The sequence below is a fragment of the Cyclopterus lumpus genome, chromosome 12 (genome assembly GCF_009769545.1).
Source record: "Cyclopterus lumpus isolate fCycLum1 chromosome 12, fCycLum1.pri, whole genome shotgun sequence".
Classification (NCBI taxonomy): Eukaryota; Metazoa; Chordata; class Actinopteri; order Perciformes; family Cyclopteridae; genus Cyclopterus; species Cyclopterus lumpus.
In genome coordinates, this window is record NC_046977.1 from 11,962,517 (window position 1) to 11,977,100 (window position 14,584).

General features: G+C 42.3%; 1 protein-coding gene across 2 annotated transcripts in view; it reads right to left on the reverse strand.

The window, feature by feature from the left end:
• The window catches only part of LOC117740532 (breakpoint cluster region protein-like), a 72,335-nt gene that overhangs the window by 26,416 nt on the left and 31,335 nt on the right, over nt 1–14,584 (reverse strand). For both annotated transcript variants that reach the window (XM_034546997.1, XM_034546996.1), the window contains exons 3-4: nt 5,090–5,274; nt 267–371 (exon numbers count right to left, since the gene is read on the reverse strand). In XM_034546997.1, the coding sequence (XP_034402888.1) occupies nt 267–371; nt 5,090–5,274 (290 nt within the window). The remainder of the gene's footprint in view (nt 1–266; nt 372–5,089; nt 5,275–14,584) is intronic.

Consider the following 14,584-nt stretch of genomic DNA (forward strand, 5'->3'; position numbering starts at 1 on the left):
TCTATCTACTTTCATTACACTTTAACATGAAACGTTTCATGTCTTCCTTAGTTGCAATTTATTTGTTATTTATTCGGTTTGGCTATTTCAAAACTTAGATTGTTGTAATTTCTATTCTTGTTCCTTTCACATTTTGCAGATGCATCTACTGGCACTAAATTAAATGAAGTACGTGAAGAGTTTTTCACGAAAATATTCCATACTTAATACTCAATTTGGACTTAATTACATTCTACTGTATAGTCTGGCTGTATGTGTGTTCTCACCAGCAGCAGGGCCTCCAGGTGACTGAGGTATGTTTCCTCAGTGGCCAGGATCCCAGACAGGACCCACTTTCTCATCTCCAAACCTTTTTCCAGGTCACATTCAGTCTGTAACAAACACACAGACAAATAATAGTAAAGCTAAAACAATATGCCGCAATACAAATATTGTGCACAACAAATAATCCAATCCTGTTCCTGCCTATTTTTGACTTACTCTTTATATCAGTTTTTTTCTTTACTTTTTTGTTTTACTATTTTGTGCCTGAGGCATAGTGAACATTCAAAGCATCATATTGTTCCTTACATCAGATGGTAAAAGGACTTCTTATATTCATGAATCTCAAATTGACGGGCTCTTAGTTCTTAAGCATGGAATCTTTTGGAGCGCCACAGTCTGGAAAATCAAACGGCAACAATCGCACCTTGGAGAAATCCTCCCCACTCCCCTCGGCCCAGTCAAAGCTCACTGAGGACGACGGACATGAAAGAAAACAGAGAGACTGAGAGATTCCTCGGGCTGTCTTGTTTAACCATGAACTCTGAAATAACACAAACAGGCATCGTCTCCCATGGGAGCAAGGTTGGCGTATAAGTATGTGTCTGAGAGAATGTGCAAGTGCCGGGAGCATGCACACACACACACGCGCACACACACACACACACACACACACGCGCACACACACACACACACACACACACACACACACACACAGTGAGCCCAGGTTGGGACGTGGAAACATCCAGTCTTTCAGGCGATATTTTCTTTTTATATATATATTTTTTAATTTCTTCATTAATCTTTTAAAGGATGAGGTCATATATTTTCAAGGTTGCTTATAAATAACACGATAACTGTTCCAATGGACATAGGTCCAAAATTGAGAAAAGCAACAAATCCTCACAAAAATGACTTAATTATTAAAATTGCATTGCATTGTTTATGTCTAATATGTACATTAAGTCAGCTGTAAGCCACATCTACAATGATATATCTACACAGCAGAATTCATAATGAATAAATATGCATACTATAATGATGTGTATTATTCCTGTGAGCTGCACGAGGACATACTGTGAGTGCTTGGATGTCTGTGGGTGTACATGCATTTATTTAAATGAAGGGATAGATAGGCCTGAACGCTGTTTCCATGGCCACTGCATTAGCTAAGTAAAAATAGCACCCGATATTGAAATGTTACTATATGTGGTTACAGTTCTGCCGTAGTTAGGATCAATAACCTTTAATCCTCCTGAACTGAGCTATAAAAAGGACAACAGGCGTGTCAAGAATTTAAGATGCTGCTCTCGCAGCTTACACCTCAGTCATTAACACAATGGCTATTTAGGCTTTGCATTAGGAACAGATTATTTAAATTATGAATGAATCTGTCCAAGATGACATCTTCATAAGTCCGGTTTTGTCCAACCAACAGTCCAAAAACACAATTGGAAAATGTTTATGAACTAATCTATAAATCGTCTCATCAGTCCAGCCCTACTCTACTCATTAATATAGTTTGGAGAAATCAGGTGCAGGCCTCAAGTAGAATGGGAAAGTATTTAACATGGAAGCATATTGGCCTCCTCTTCATTTGACGGTTTATCTCGTCTTCAAAAGTTATTACTTCTACTGCACACTCTCTCTCTCTCTCTCGCTCTCTCTCTTTGTCTCCCTTTCTCAGGTGAAGCATAAAGGAAATGATTCTGACAGATATGTATTATGCATCACACAGACATGTCTGGGGATCTGAGCTGTATATAACAGCATCAGAAAAAGATCTGATTGCTCGTTACGTATAGACTCCAAGATGATCAAAAACGTCCCTCTTTTGGTATTAAGAGTGCAAAGAAAAGGCTTTAAAAGTAATAAGTGATGTAATCAAGATGTATTATTGCTATTACATGACTGAAAAGGGAGCGCTTGGGGAAGCGACAGAGCTCCCCGAATATTGGTGAGTTAATGAAAAATGAATGAATCATTGCTGAGCTACAGGTATCGGCGTGAGCTGTCTGACTTTACCCTCACAGGATGTGCCCGATGGTGAAAGAGCATGAGAAACATCCGCGTCCATTTGCAGCATCAAGAGTGTTTGAAGCCAATCCCAAAGTGGAGACTTCAACATCTACAGCCACATGTTACTCAACTAGCAGAGGCGAGACCAAAGTGTTTATTCATCGTTTCAGACCCCAGACGACTCCCCTAGGAAGTACCCACTTCTCCAGACATATCATCTTTTATTCATCGCCGTAGCAACTAATGAGCCCATCTCTGGGTTCAGACTAAAAAGGGGTGTCTGCCTGCCTTTTTTGGTTATAAAATGAGACACATTCCCGCTTGGGGTGTATTTGGGTTGGTGTGTCTAGGTTTTCACGTCCAGTAAGTGCGACAGAGTCAGCGAAAGCTAATGCTTCACATTTGAGCCCACGCTGAGACGCTTGCAGCTCACACAACCCCCCCGTAGAGGTGGCTCTGCCTAAAATGATTTAGGAATTCTGACTTGCTTCTGATTTGTTTATGCATGGTGGATGATGTTCGTGGGAGACGGACGCAGGAATAAACACAAACTGTTTAATTGCCGAGCGAGCAGACGTAGCTCAGGAGGCACAGATATAAACCGAGCAGCAGCGGCTACGATCGCATTGTTCTCCATCTCTCTCCATCTCTCTCCATCTCGTTCCCATGTCAGCTCATATAAACCTTCCTTCTCATTTTTTATATTCTTATCTCTTTAGCGTTCCGTTCTGCCATTCCTCGCTTTCTGAGCGGTCTTATGTGATTGGTTCCTATCTCCACGTGTCTGCTAAGTAATGGGTTTGTTATTCAGTGCTGCAGGAGAAAGACTGGTTTTAACTGGTTATTTAAATTGCACAGCTGTGATAGATGTTGACAGAGTTGGTGTCTCAAGGTCTTTTCTTTTTGATAGGCAGCATCACACCATGCCTTTAATTGTAAGGAGACAATCTGTGCAGTGAGTGCATTTTTATTACAGATGTGACAGATCATAATAAAGGATTCCAATTCTACTGAGTCATCTAAAGGTTTTGCGCTGGCCCAGTAGGAAATTACCTCCTCTTCAGGTCTTGGCATCTTTGTGTGATGTCAGATAGAATGAGGGAGCATTATAGTATAATTATAATACAGTATAAATGTGTGGAGGATTTAGGTATAGAAGGGAATCATATATATATATCAGGAATCTACAGGAAGAGAGAAAACGGCTTACGAGGAATTCTAGGGGTGCCCCGGTGGCCATAAAGTGCAATGTCCTTGATGTGAATCCAACCAAGTACCTTTGTTGCATGTCGTTCCCCATCTCACACTATCGCTCTCCTGCATTTCTTCTCATGTTCCTACTGTCATATATCTAGTAAAAATGATTAAATACCAGTGTTAAAAACCCATTACAACATTACAGCATATTTAGCTGACTTCTGATCAGTGAACCCACTCGTTTCCCTCTCCAGCGCAAATTAAATCAGCAGTATTGCTGATGGTGATGATTCATCACAGTGACATCATTAAACCATCAGCCAATCGGAGATTGTCCTGTCCGGGCTGTGACTCATCAATAAGAAATGCAGACTGGGGTGATGTTTGGAGAGCAGCTGACCAAGGGCAAATCAAGGACACTGGTTTTCACGGCAGTTATTGAAAGCATGACTGTCTGCGTCTGTTGAGGGATAATTGTTGTTTGGCTGTTTAGTATTTGATTGGCCATCCGATGTCAACCATGAACACACACAGCGTCCAGTGTCCTCCAGTATTATGCCCCTTACATGAGAGGTCACTCTGCAAATCATCTTCAATGGGAATTTAACATTCTGACGTGTGCATTTCTGTAAAAGAAGCCATTGGTCTTGTGCAGACGACATGACGTGTGTATAAATTAAAATCTGCGAGAGTTCCAATCTCAGAGGTCAAAGGTTGGATGCAGTCAAGGGGCTCATCATTTATTGGCAGATTCAAGCTATAGATCAGTTTGACAGCTAAGACAGTGAGCAAAGACTGAGGGGGCGGAGTAATACTGCTGCATGAACATTGATGCGATTACTTCCTCCAAGGGCACAGTGGAGAGAGGCAGTGTTAGCCTAATACATTCTCCCACAATGCCTCTCTCTCCTAATCAAACATACGGCTCTCGCATGTTCATACACCGCTACTCATGAAATTATTGGGTGCACGGAATAATGGGTAAAAGCTTAAATAGATTCTGGCGGTAGCATCCATGTTCATTCTCATCGTTGCTGACACTACAGTTGTGTGTGTGTGTGCGCGTGTGTGTAGCATTTGTGTGTATCCTCTCCATGGTAACCTTCGATAGCAGCAGACGTCATAGATCACTGGTTTTCTCTTTGCCGACAAGAAAGAGTAAAAGGAGGGAGGGTTAAGAGGATGAAGGCAGTGATGGGGTGATAGAGGTTATAGGTAATTCTGCCTAATACCCTGGATGAGAAAGAAAGACTCTTAAGGGGGATGAGATTCTTCCCTGGATGACTGCTTCTTTCGTTATGAGGCAGGCGATATTGTCCTTTATAGATCCTCTCGGCAGATTTGATATTCCCAGATTTGATATTCCCAGATTTTTTTAAGGATCGGGATTGCTTTAAGAATAAATTAGCCCACTTCCTGCGCTGTATTAAGGGCCAAACGACATAAGGATTGTACATTCACATGGTATTATACTTTGTAACAATAGTAAAAGAAAGATCTGGAATATTAAGTAGCTCCATTTTCAGTCAATTTCCGAAAGAAAACTGTTGAGAAAATGGTCCGGATGCAATCTCTAGCAGTAGGAGCCGGTGGGATAGCACGGCCTACTTACCGACTTGGAGGACTCGAGCGATCCAGAGGAGAGGGTGTCCCGACTGCTGCGGCTCTTGGAGCTGAGGTGCGGTGAAGATGACGGCGAGTCGTCGATGTACGGCAGGATGTCGTGGTGCCTCCGCTGCTCCTCTGCGCGGTCTGCATCGTAACCGTACGTGGGAGGCGTCCCGGGGAAATGACCATCTGAGACGGGGGAGAAAACACAACCTTAAGGTTGGCACCTTAAACATTCTTTCAACCACCTTTGACGCAGACATCTAGACATCTTTTGCAAATCACCAAATTGATGCAATTCAAGCTTTCTGCAATCTTTTGGAGATGCGAACAATTTATTTTAGGAAACACAACTTTAGGCTCAATCTAACCAAAGGCCCATTTAAAGTTGCCTGCACAAAGCACACTGGGTAGGTAGATGCATGTCTTACATTTGCTGATTGGCCTCATGCTCACAGAAGGTGAGGAGTTAATTTTCCAACACTAATTAATGCGATTCTAGAAACTGGGGCACACAAAATGAGTTCCCCCTGCATCTTTGTTCATGCACTCATATAAAAACAAAGCTCAGAGAGAAAGCGCTTGAAGAGACCGACTACAAACTGGGTCAGGGTTCAAATAATTTGAACACCGAGTGGAGCATCCCCAGGGAAATTTCCAGCAACCTCGCTCTGACCTGCTTCTGCGGTGGCCGCTATCACTTTCTCTGTGGGAGAACAGCTCCGCCAGCACAAAGTGGCTCTGCGTATCATTACCCTGTGCTGCATGTTACGAGGAGAGGTGGGAGAGAAAGAACTCGAAACAAAATGTCAGTGAGCTGGATGCAAACAAACTACAATTTGACTGCAAATACCTTGTTTTACAACGTCACACTCAGTGCGCGAAGCGTTCAAGCTGTGGCTTCCACTGAACACGTTTTTTGTGAGTTTAAATTGTTCAGCTTCCCAGGGGAGAGAGTACAGTCAGTGGTTCGGGGAATCTGGTGTGTAACAGATGAGGGGAAGACATCAAGCATCTCTGAATGTCACAGAAGACCTTTTGCTCATCTCCTCCCACTCCTACATTCAACAGAGCTGAACTTCTCAGAGAGCTGGCCTCCTCTGTGCTGACTAATAACCTCCAACCGCACTTTTTAGTCAAACAATAAAACAAAGCAGTTCAAATCACTTAGAAGCATTCTGCAGCTGTAGAACACGTTCAGCTCACATCTCGTTAGTACTGATGCTTTTTAGTATCTCACTGTGTTTGATGAATATTTGTCTTATGCCAGCACATACACAGACATATGGTCTTAAAGTCACAGGTCATAGTGTCAAGAAAAAAAAAAAGAGAGAAAAAGATAAAAAAAGAACAATGCTGGTGTGTTCGGGGCCCGTCTGACCTTCAGCCCACCCACCGCTCGCTCTGTGTACTCGCTACTGCCTGTGGGCGGGTGCTGCCCACTGCGCCTGCTTCGACCAACGGCATCCTGCCAGTCAAATACCGACATAGAGGCTCTGTGTGTGAGTGTGAGTGTGTGTGTGTGTGTGTGTTACACATTCTTCATTCATTTTTAGTCACAGTGTGTGTCACTGCTGTTGCATATTGCAACCCCATGCACATATGCTGTTAGTTATGAATGTTATATTGTTGTGTTCCATAAAACTCATCTGAATCCCATTTAACCTTGTGCGATGACTACATTGCACTGTGGTATGACTTTAGGTAAGATTTGATGTGTTTACAAAGCAGGCTGCAGCTATCTGGATTCATGCATTAAGCATCACGGAGTTACCAGATCTTACATTAAGGAAACAGTATTCAGAAGACAGCATGCAAACAAAAAGACAATGCACTTGTTACGGTCTGATTCACTGCTCGTCTTAAAATACAGATGTGAAAAACACCAAGTGGCATCCTGGCATGTTTTTATTTTCTCGTTTGCCAACCGAACCTCTCTGTATTCATGTTGGCAGCACAACATCTCGAGCCGACTTAATCTTCCTGCCACCTTGTTTTGGAAAAATGCTGTCACTAGAAACACAGTGAGCTTGTGTGTGTGCATATGTGTGTGTGCCTGTGGTGCCTGCACAACCCTGAGGCCAGAAATATTGAGCATCCAAATAACATTCCTCAGACTGTAACCACCTCTTGGTTACAAGAGGGGCACAGTCACAGAACGAAAACCACAGTCGTGAATAATAATGATGATCTGGAGATAAAATATACAAAATGCCAAATGAAACACCGCAGCCATGAATCTAACTAAACTCCTGGGAAATCCAGACAATCCAAAGTTGTTGGTTTTTTACCTATAAACTAATTACTAAACGATTCATAAAGGAATTACCGCTACATTAAACCGGTTTAGACCCGTACTGGTCTACTTGCCTGCTTGTGTATCTTTAAACCAGCGGTTTCCAGTGGGGGAGGGACTGAGCTTTGCAAGTCTGTTAATGGGTCACTACAGCCTGTGGTCTTCAAACACTAGGCTTCAGTCTGTTCACGTCTGACCTCATCTTGGCCCAGACGCTGCTCCTAACGCTGCCCACAGTCAGTTTCTCTCCCTCTTGCGCTCTTTGTTTGTTTGCCCCTGCATCTCTGCACATGTCTAACTGCTCTATTTATCTTTCGCTGTCTCTTCCCCCTATCCTTCTTGCGAACAGATCACTTGTGTTTTTCCGCTGATTTGTGGCCTCTTTATCCTCATGCTGCTCACAGATCTGCATCTTCCTCTTTCTCCTTTGAGGTGCCCCACTCCCCTCCCCCCTTGTACCCCAAAACGATTCCTCATCAGGAAAAGAATTGCAAAAAGACACACACATTCCTGTAAAATGTTGACATGGAAACAGTGGGAGAGGAACAGGTCTTTTTCCTGCTGCAGGTGGAAAACTACAATCAAACTGGGAACAGCTGGTGCTCTGCTACCATGGCAACACATGGGTCTTTCCAAAACAATATCGCAAGCAGGACAGGTATCAGGGTATCAGGATGTCATGTGATACTGACCCGTTGACAGGGCCTCCTATATAATAGAAGACTTGTCTTCAACTTCTGTACGTGGGCGTGTGAAACCATTTCAAACCATTTCAACTTCTGCGTGCGACACACATTTTTGGGTTGCTTGATACACTTTGAAAAGAATGGTTTGTCGATCTGGTTGTGTGTTTTGTGTGCAACTCTCTAGGTAGACTGAGAAGACTAGTGCTTGGTATCGAACCTCAATACGTTTTTGGTGCAGACGAAATGTACCTGGATCAGAGTATCAAAACCTGACTGAATATCGGATAAAATTGATAATCCCGTTTACTAACATTTGGACTTGATCATATTTTTTTTCATTTTGGAAAATATGTATATTTGCCTTCTTGAGATGATCAATGCTACTTTCATGTCTATCATGTATAAACATATTCACTTAGCATAAAGACTGGAAGCGGGGGGAAAACGGTAAGCCTGGTTATCCCCAAATCTAACTTCTAAACAAACCATTTAACACAGGTTTTTTTTACAGCCTACAAGATGTAAAGGTGTTTTTAGTGGGCACCAGAAAGGCCAAACAGAGCAGGTTTGGCTGCTTCCAGTCTTTATGCCAAGCTAAGCTAATGGGCTGCTGCATATTTAGCATACAGAAATGAGAACGGTACCAATCTTTTTGTTTTACAAAGAAAAGTGTATCAACAACCTTTTTTTAACGACAGATTTGTAGGAAACCATTTTCATATTAATTTTTAAAAGGCATCATTCTTGAGTCGGAATTGAAACTTTGGTGTGTAATTAGCAATCATTTAAAACCTGTGAAAATAGTCTCTAGCTGTTTTATCTAATAATAATGGTAATAATAAATACATATTTTGTACCACCTGTCTTATCCTTATGATACATCATTTTGAGAGGCCACTCGACACACTCTCTATCTCTATTAATTCTTAGCTTCATGCTACCTCTTCTCAGTGTCTCAGTTTTCCTCCCTGCCATAATGGATGCAGCATTGAATCATACTGTAACAGTGCTAAAGTGCAATAGCTTAAAACGATGAAACGAGCTGCTCCTCACTTATTCTCACAGTCTCACACACACAGGGAATTAAAAGGCTTGTCTGAGCTGAGTTGCGATAAAGAGAGATGTGGCCGACAGACGGAAGAAAACAATTATTGCCTAAAACGCTCCTTTTGTTTCAGAAATAAAACAGGGGTGAAAGTTAAAAAAAAAGAGGAATAAATTATACACTATTAAGACAGAAATGATGATGAAAACAAACTACAATAATAACATAGAAAACAATCAAATAAAATAGCATTAAAAAGAAAGAAGACAAAGACAATGTAACAGACTGAGAGCCATGAAATTGGAGAGAGAGAGAGAGGGAGTGACTCTCAAAGGAGGCATAAGATATCCTCGATAGTGAACGCTGCCTCTCCATCCCCCATCACGCTTTTCACTCAGCATGGCCGTCATAAATCTGCCCCGGCTGCTGATGCCTTTATAGGAGGAGGCCTGTCGTCCTAAAACTGCCGATATAACCCCACCTCTGGCTCTTTCTCTCACACACACACAGTTACAAATGCATTCACACCCTTACCTCAAAGCCCCACCCAGTCCCATAGGATCCTAATGTTACGCTACAACACTCTCTCTTATTCATGCCATTTAATGAGAGAGGAGCATGTAATCAGAGATGGAATGGTCTCACCCCCACCCACACTCTCCCCATCCTAAATCTGATTCATATACAGTGTGCTGGATTTGGGAAGGCTAAGCTTATTGAAGAGGCCAAGTCTGGATACTTGAGATAAATAAGATGCACCCCTGTTTCCCAAATAATGCTGCGCTTTTCATTACTGCCCCTCAAAATGTAAAAAATACATATATACGCAGTACTGCAAACTAAAGGGGTGAGGGAAGTGAGGTGAGAGTTCCTGCAAGGAGAGTAAAATAAAGAGTTCCTACGTCCCCTTAAATATCCAATTTAGAGACAATTTAACACAGAGGAGAGGGGGCTGGCAAGTGGAAAGCTTTGGAAATTAAAGTGAAGGCTCAGCTACAGCATCACTGGGGGGGACAGCCATGCCGTCAAATGAACTTGAACACAGCGCTTCACTCATAATCCTCCTGCGACACTTGACAGAAGTTAATTTGATAAATGTCACTATATCTTGTCAGGCGCAGAGTGTCTGCATGGGCGACTCTATTTTTGATGTCCTCAGTGTCTGCATTTTAGATATGAAAAATTTGGAGGCGTAACTCTTTGCCGCTACTCAGAAGATGTGACGACGGGAGAGGACTCCATTCACTTGAGGTCACAGTGGGTACTTTGCATCCTTCATAAAAAACATTTAGTGGAACTAGATTGAGACTCTCACAAGTGAAGACATTCTTCACAGAATTGCTGTAAAAGACACGACTGCTTTGGAAGACATGTAATAAGCAAAGCGTGTACTTGGCGAACACAAATCACCATCCATGCAGAGGCAATGTGTTCCTGGAAGCGGTTTTATTCCACTAATTTGTTTTGGTATTTCTGTCGCTCCTCTGAGAGGACCAAGACTGCACATTCCCTAAGAGAAGGAAGCACCTTCCCTCATCTCGTTTTCCAATTGTAGTCAATTTATGATGAATACTATTCAACCAGCAATCACAGCCGCGTGACGACTATCCGCTGGTGAGTTCCTTGATCCCGCCTCCCGGCGTTATCAACATCCCTCGAGTTTGGAAATCATAATAAACCAATTTGTTTTCTGGGGGTTATCTCTCAGCCTCAGCGTTGATAATCTCTGCGGAAACGACCAGGCAGCAGCAGACAGTTTCACTCATAAAGCTAAGAGGACGGCTAAGTCGTTAAGACGCTGACCCTTTGAAAACAAACAGCGCCCCCTGCAGTGATGTAATCATCCCTTTGTCTCAGGACGGCCCGATGAGAGGCAGAACAGCGATGAAAGGAAAAGGAAAGGGCATGGCCTGGAATCATACCACTGGAGGAAGAGAGATGAGTAGAGGAATGAGGATATGTGTGTGTGCGTGTGTGTGCGTGTGTGTGTGTGTGTGTGTGTGTGTGTGTGTGTGTGTGTGCGTGTGTGTGTGTATGTGCGTGTGTGGCTTCACAATGCTACAGTTTGTGCAATGAGCTTTTTCTTTAAATATTTGTGGGATAGTGTGTTTTCCTAAACTTCTCATGGGTACAGGTGTTTGGCCATGTTCTCTGTGTAATCTGCCACAGGGAAATACACAATGTCGCATTGGCTTCTACTGACTATGTAAAGAAGTTGTATAAATCTGATACGCTGTTATGTCACTTGCGTCAACGTCGGTTGAGGCTGAAGACTGTCTAACCCTAATTATTGTCAAAGGGGGCATCAGCAAGGTCTCACAAATCCTTAGTGAAAGCATGGTGCCACAATGATTATTAATCAACTAAAAATAACTTTAAATGAATAGTTGAATTACCCACTCGACTAAATGTAATTCAATTGTGAGAAAATAAGCATAAAAATGTTCCAGAGACAAGAAGACATCTTCAAATGTCTTATCAGACCAACAGTCTAATACTCAAAGTTATTACATTTACAATGACATAATACAGAGGAAATAACTAATGCTGTGCTTCCTGAGGCTCCAGCTTTACAGGTGTTTGCTGCCATGGGGACAGTGCATCACTGTCATAAGTCGGGTATAAAATATTAGAGCGTAGACAAACAATAGAACACAAAACTGATTTGATCATAAGGAAGACAGATGAAAAGAGGCAGTGAGGAGAAGACAAACGTTGACAGGCAGGCCGGCGGGTGGCAGATATATACAGAAGAAAATGACCCAAACACCAAAATAAACATAATTCCAGTAGAATACATGGACACAAAGATAATTACACAACCAATCACACACACAGCCACATGTCATATCTTTTTACGTTGTGTCAGCTTCCCTCGGCGCTGCATGTTTTACTTCTCTGTGCTTCTCTCCCTGTCTCTGTTTAGTCTTTTATATTCTCTTTTTCCTTCACGCCGCCTCCTTTGATCACACAAGACTTTCAAGGAGAGTGCTCTCCTGTCTTGGTGGACATATGCTCAAGCACACACACACACACACCACACACACACACACACACACACACACACTCACACACAACTATACCCTCATCCTGACAGACAGACCTTTGATTCATCAAGCGCCTGTCGTGTCTTCTGTTAGACTCATTAGTGAAGAGACCCCTAAAGCATTATGGGGGAAAATAAGCGTTCAAATTGCTGCAAAATCACGCAGGGACTCTGATTAATAATACAGCATGCTAAATTACCGGCTCCGCTCGGATACGTGGACAGCGCTCATTAGACCGCGGTTTCTACAGGCATAGATGGTAATGTGTGACAAAAAGAGGAAGACGCTTTGCTTTTAGGCTGTTAAGTCAGCAAATGGAAGGTCTTTAGTGGTATTTACAGTGTGTGTCTTGAAGGTAAACACAATCATAACACATTCCTATCTGCTCTCTCTTTCCTTTCCATGTCCATTACACAACAGGAGCTTTATTTCTCTAAGCTTTATTTCCTCAGAATCGCTCGCCCTTTGCTGCGTCTCTCTGCTTTCCTCCCACGTTGGCCTTTGCAGGAGGCACTCTGCGATCTCACCACGGCGGTAAATCTTGAGGGCAGACCTCAACCCTCTGACACTCTCTTTAATGCATCGTGAGCGCCGCAGCCATTGCGTATGTTTCCGTGTGGGCGGAGAGCGGCCTCGTTCATTTATTTACACTTAAACCTGCATGGCTATCTGCGGCCCATCATAAATAATGTGTGGGTTATCATTGCTCTAATGTACTAGATACAAATAGAATACATGGGACTGAGAGGCATGCCATTTCTTTATCTGTGCAACATTTAAGTTGGTGAACATCTGGTAAATACTGCATCAACTTTTTAGTAGAAGCTGAAAACTGATCGTTTAACATGGTAGCATGCTAACATTTGCTAATAAGCGCTAAATAACAAAAAGCACAGCTGTGGCTGATGGGGGCAGTAGATTAAAAATGAAAGGATCATCAAAGCCATCAGATTCATACTCTGGGGACTATGAATATATGGACACAATTTTCATTCTGTGGTTGTTGAGCTATTTCAGTCCGCACCAAAGTGGTTGACCAACAATGCAATCTACAGAGCTGTGCCGTTAGCGTGGCTACTAAAATGACAACATATGAATATCCGGCATAACAAAATATCATCACACAATCACAGGTGTGAAGTGTTTTCATGTGTCTGTTGCTGGAGGGTGGAGACACTCAAGGCCCCTAGCAGAGCAAAGGTTGGAGGTTGGAGGTTAACGCATTGGAGGAGTGGGGACAAAGGTCACATGGGTTTTCTGTTACTATGTGTGCGTTTGTGTATTCATGTATGCCTCGAGCAGGGGAGCTGCACTCAAATTAACAAACAGTATTATTACTTCAATCAATACACTCACTAGCTAGGGAATGGACCCCGATCCTTATCAGCACACATACCTCCCCTTAAAAATACTGTAATGTCTTGCAATCCTGAAAGCTGGATAGTGTTACAATGTGGGTGTCATGCTGCCGAGGAGGTATAACGATACACAACGTGACGTGAAGAGGAAGCTGGGGGGCTGTGGATTATTTGATTTCCATAAGTGCTTCCAGACAGCCAAAAATGAAAGTCAGCTACTTCTAAACAGTAGTCTTTAATTAAAAAATGCACAACGTTTCACTGAATCTCATCCGTCTATTGATCTCACCCTGAAGCTGACATCCAGATAACTATCCTCCACATTTCATTTGGCTTTGTTGTAGTCGAATGAAGAGAGGAATGACAATCAAGTATTGCTCCCGTTTCATTTCATCCAGTCTGACAGAACTCGTGATGGGGAAAAAGGAGAAAAACGAACGGAGTGGTTGTTCCACGGGATAGAAGATTTGACACTTTAAAGCTCTCGTTGATGAGTGATGAGTGCACCACCACAACCAGCCATTTGAATCTGATTGGAGACACTTTGCTGATAGTTGGCCAAGATGAACGATTGAGCAATAATCTATGACAGGCCACAATATTCCGCAAATAAAGGTAAATTATCTGTGACAGACTGAGGTTCAACGGGGGTTTAACTACTATTGACACATCTTTTCACTTTATTTGTACCGCAGCATTTTCAGATACACACAAACCTGTAATATTAATTCAACTACTGTGCTATCCACTTCCATTTGGTTACTCAGAAAATAACACTCAACAATAACTAATACAATATAATTATATAATATAATCCTATAATAGTAAACATTAGCACCACATTGACTGGCTGCAACATTTAAGTCATGTATTGCTTCATGCATAAATGATTATAATCCTCTGTTCTTTCCTGTAGAATTTGTATAATTACTTTTGGTACCATATATAGATGTTGATGCCAATATATGGACTTTTACTTGAGTACAAATTGGAATGCATGGCCTTTACTTGTAACAGAGTATTTCTACACTGTGGTATTGCTATTTTTACTTGAAGTGAAATATCGG